The 5,404-nt window shown below is 35.7% G+C and overlaps 1 protein-coding gene across 1 annotated transcript; it reads left to right on the forward strand.

The window, feature by feature from the left end:
- Positions 1–4,027: 4,027 nt before the first annotated feature.
- Positions 4,028–4,963, forward strand: LOC105884093 (olfactory receptor 4C15-like). The gene has a single exon (XM_012787808.2). The coding sequence runs from the start codon at positions 4,028–4,030 to the stop codon at positions 4,961–4,963; it is 936 nt and encodes a 311-aa protein (XP_012643262.2).
- The last annotated feature ends 441 nt before the right edge of the window (positions 4,964–5,404 follow it).

The following is a 5,404-nucleotide window of genomic DNA, read 5'->3' on the forward strand; positions in this document are numbered from 1 at the left end:
TACAATAGAGTGGTCTCCAGTTCCAACAGGGCATGAAATAAGTATTAGTTTACTATTTTTAATGACTGCAGAGTACTACATAGTATACATATACTATATTTTGTTAATCCACTCATGTATTGGTGGGCATTTGGGTTTTTCCACATCTTTAAGATTACGAATTGTGCTGTGAATTGTGCTGCTATAGACATTCAAGTGCAAGTGTCCTGTAACCAAAACATTTGTATCCCCGTATTATTCTGAAATTTAAAAAATGGAATACAGAATTTGCACTTTATACAATGACATTCTAACAAATGGCACAGGGAAGGACCTTCCTGTAAGAAATCATGTGTCTCATAACAGAGTGGAGTCTTCTGATTTTAAATATTTCCTCTTTATTTTCACTATGCACCATGTGGTATTAATTTGTAATAACTTCATTTAGATAAACTTTGTATCATTGAATATTGTAGATGTTCCTCAAACCTCACTATCATAAAAGACACAGCACAATCTTTCATTACAAAACTTCCTCATCTCATTTCACCTTCAGAATAAATTTTTAGAGTTGGGGTTACTTGTATAAAAAAACACAAACATGTTGATGATTCTGAAATTATTTGCTAATATGATTCTCAAAAGAATTACACAGATATAGCAGTTCCATTGAAATTTTAGAATGCATTTAATTGAAAAATAGCATGATATAAAAAATATATTATAGTCTTATGACTAATTCAATTTTCCAAACCACTTTATGTCTGTAGGGAAATGCTGCTTAAAAATAATGCCAACATCAATATTGGATTTCTATTTTGCAAAACACATTAATAATACAGTCTGTTTTATTTTAATGGGTCAAGCAGCTTAAAGAAGCATGTCTATCTATTTTACATGGCTGAGGCATGGTGGTTTGTCCAATTACACCTGGCTAGTGCATGAGGAAGCTGGGATTTCTAGTGAATTATTAGAACAAATTGAAAAATTTCTTTTGTTTTTATTAGCTTTTTCTTGGGGTTAATTTTATATTAACAAAAGTTGCTAGATACCTTGGAGAGTTCTTGTGTATGACTCACTTAGTTTCCCTTATGATTATCATCTCACATCACCATGTTTATGTTTGTCAAGGCTATTAAATGAACATTGATATATTACTATTAACTAAATATCATACTTTATTCACATTGCACTAATTTGTCAAACTGTGTCATTTTTCTGTTTCAGTGTTCAATCTGGGACAACATAGTGCCTTTGGACGATTACCTTGTAAGCAATTTAAAATCATAAATCTTGTGCTCATAAACCATGAGTACACTATATTCTCTGTTTTCAAAGTTTTAACATTAACTTAAAATATCCTTTTCATCTGAAAAGAAGAAAGGGTTGTTTATATCCACTAAATATTTTAATTTTAAAATGCTCTTTGAAAACCCTGGATAAAGAAAATGGAGAGATTAAAAATTATGTCATTCTTCAATTAATAATGAGCCTATCTTCCTTTCCCCCACACATCCAATTAAGGTTGTTTTGGGTTCTTTTTATTTTTTTTTATTTCAGCATATTACAAGGGCACAGATGTTTTGGTTGCATGTATTGCCTTTGCCCCACCTGAGTCAGAGCATCAAGTATGTCCACCCCCAGACTATGCGCACTGCACACATCAGGATTTGTACAGTGAAGCTACATGAAATACAAGTGGATGCTAGTGGGATTTATTCAGGAATTACTAAGGATTTTAAATGTCTTGTACATATTAAAAATATCATTTGGTACTGACATTGACCAAACATCATATATTACATTTGTAACTTAAAAAGAGGGTGAGAGAACCCAGGTTGGTCATGGTAAAGTAGGAATTAATGCTGAAGATGTTATAACTTATGCTCTGCGTCAGTCACTCTAGGAGCTTGTTCTCACAACTCATCATGACCTTCCATGCTTGTTACTATATCATTGTTTTTGAGAGTGTTGCCTGTCTGATTCTCACAAGAACCCTATCAATAGACATTCTTCTTATACCCAATTAGAGAAGTGGCAGCTGAGGTTTTGAGAATTGGAAGAAATTTCAGTAACATATTTCACCCCAGTAGAAGCTCCTGGATTTGGACCCAGGTCTCTATGAGTCTGGAGATGTTCTTCCTCATTTGTCATTCCTGCTTTGGTCCAAAGCTAAGCTGAGCACTGCTGGGTCATACATTCATATTTTTTGCTTTGTAACAAGTGGGTGTTGACTGATCCCCTGACCTTACAGGGTTTGGTTCAACTCTAATTTTCGTCCCAAGAACTTACAAATAGTTATGGGGTTCATCGTGCAGACACCAATAGGAATGACCGGGAAACCTAATGAGAAATAGTTGTTTTAAAGTAAGCCAAAGGACAGATATTAACATACATAATTGTGTATTTGTTACTTTTATTAACATTTGATTCTTTCTGTTAACTCTAAGTGGCATTCATAAAAATTAAGCTTATTTGTAAATGTCACTATAAATCCTACATTTCTTTTGATCACCTATTTTTTGACAAACATAAGTATGTATACATGTATAAGTGTTAACACAAACAGACACATACATGTGCTACTGACTGATGCATTTCAGTTATGCATATAGATGATGATACGATCATCCTGTGATGCTGTGTCTAACTGTGGAAAATGAAGTCAATGGCTGGATAACTGTCTGGATGACTCATTCCAACCTTTCTCTGGGTAAGGTGGATAGCTTTGTAACTGAGTTACTAGTAACTACAATTGATAAGGATATGTTATGATAAGAAACATTTCACATTTTCAAATTTGACCCACATGATAATCCTGGGGGATGAGCAGGTAAGCTATTAATATATACGCACCTCTCTGCTTTAAATAACATCAAATATATTTCAAACATGTGTATCCTTAGTAGTTATACTGATCAGACCAGACTACATTGTGTAAATAATCAGCAAATAATTAATAAATTCTCAAGACTCTGTCTTATAAGCAACTTATTTCTCTTCTTTGCGTATGTGAATATGTTTATGTATGTGCTGGTAGAAAGATCACCCCCGCTGTGAAGTTTTGGCTGAAAAATGAAAATCACACTCCTCTCTCTATTGATCCAGTGGGAGCTCGGGCCAGAGATTCTGTTTTGAAACTCCAGATCAAGCATCTGTTGTTTGCCTGAACTTAGCCTCTTTAAGCAAAAGTTTCTCACCAACCAAACAAGAACAATAGGACTATCACAGACTGTATTCTAGGCAATGGGTCCTGAGTCCCACCTTACTTCACTTAGTCACCATGACAATACTCTGGTATTGGCATTACTATTTTTATGAACTTCCCATTTTAAAATGCCAGATTAAATATAAACACAATATTTAGTGCACACTATTAATGTATTAAATTTACAGCTAGGAATTTTCCACAGATCATTCTCTTTTATAAAAAATGACTAAATTCATTTAAATGTCTGATGCGGTTAAGACATTAAAAGATATATTTGAGGAGTAGACATGATTTTCAAGTAGCATTTAAACTGCATGTTATTTCTTCCTCTATTTGTAGGTGAAGCAGTCTCCAGGCTATGATGTCATGATGATCACCCCTGCTCCCATTCCATCACAACTTTGGCAGGCATCACTAATAAATTACAGTCCTCCTTTCCTCATAATTTAGGGGTGATTTCAGAACGCCTCTTAACAATTCACTCCAGGAAGCCACCAGGAAACGATCAAGGCTGGCACTTGAGATGAAAACTATTTCTCTTCTCTACCACATGTGGATGTTTGCCTTCCCCCATACTGAAACTATGGACTCTTTCAAGGCATTCAATAATTTATCTACAACCCAATTGTTCCTGACATTTCACTAGTACCTTCAACAATTTCTAATTTGGTGTTCTCAGTGACAACAGAAACACTTAAGATAATTTTGTATATGGATAGACCAACGTATTGGTGACTATAATACTATCAATTAAACTGAAGCGAATATTCTTTTTGTCATAACTACAGCTTTTACATGCTGATCACTATTGGAGATTTCATCTTTTCCTTGGAAACCATGCAAAACCAAAGCTTTGTAACTGAGTTTGTCCTCTTGGGGCTTTCACAGAATCCAAACGTTCAGAAAATATTATTTGTTGTATTTTTGCTTGTCTACATTGCCACCATCGGAGGCAACACCCTGATTGTAGTAACCATTCTCAGCAGCCCTGCTCTACTGGCATCCCCCATGTACTTCTTTCTGGCTTTCCTGTCCTTCCTAGATGTTTGCTTCTCCTCCGTCATCACCCTGAAGATGGTCGTGGACTCCTTCTATGAGAGGAAAACCATTTCCTTTGAAGGCTGCATGATGCAGCTTTTTGCTGAACACTTCCTTAGTGGGACAGAGTCGATGGTCCTCACAACCATGGCCTATGATCGGTATGTGGCCATTTGCAAGCCTTTGCATTACTCTTCCATCATGAACAGGAGGCTCTGTGGCATTCTGATTGGGGCAGCCTGGGCAGGGGGCTTCTTGCATTCCATAATACAGATACTCTTTATTTTCCCATTGCCCTTTTGTGGTCCCAATGTCATTGATCACTTCTTGTGTGACTTGCATCCATTACTGGCGCTTGCCTGCACTGACACTCACATCCTTGGCTTTTTTGCAGTGGGCAACAGTGGGTTTTTCTGCATCATAATCTTCTCCTTGTTGCTTGTCTCCTATGCTGTCATCTTGTTCTCTCTGAGAACACATAGTTCCGAAGGGCGAAGAAAAGCTCTTTCTACCTGTGGATCTCACATTGCTGTTGTGGTTTTGTTCTTTGTCCCATGCATGTATGTATATGCACGACCTCCATCTACTTTCTCCTCTGAGAAAACTGTTACAGTAGTTTATACCATCCTAACTCCCTTGCTCAATCCTTTGATTTATACTTTCAGGAATAAGGAGGTAAAGAATGCCATGAGGAAATTATGGAAGAGATTAGTGGTAGTTTCTGATAGAAAATAAAATACTAAATTTTTTTATAAAGTCAAGCTTAACAGTAAATATGTCAAAAAATATTCTTGTACAATAAATTTAAGGAATATACCTGTACAGAATGAGATAACATAATGTTATAACAAAAGCTTTAATGGGGGTCAGAAAATGATGTTTGCACCTTCTGATTCTCGTCAATTCTGAGTTTTCAGCCCAGTAGCACATATGTAAATTAAAGTGTATTGAATTTTATATTTACTAGGAATTGAATAATAAAAAAAGTATGACAAAAGAAATTACCTCATAAGAATGCTTGTCATGTACCTCATGCAATGAAAATCCTTTTTGGAAGGAAGACAATGATTTCTCAGACATTAGTGACAGAAATTCACCCAAACTCTGCCAATTGAAAGGAAGGTTATGTTTGGGACACTGATCTTCCTGTCTCTGAGGAAAAAAACAGCCAAGACT

Source organism: Microcebus murinus, chromosome 4 (genome assembly GCF_040939455.1).
Source record: "Microcebus murinus isolate Inina chromosome 4, M.murinus_Inina_mat1.0, whole genome shotgun sequence".
In the NCBI taxonomy this organism is placed as follows: domain Eukaryota; kingdom Metazoa; phylum Chordata; class Mammalia; order Primates; family Cheirogaleidae; genus Microcebus; species Microcebus murinus.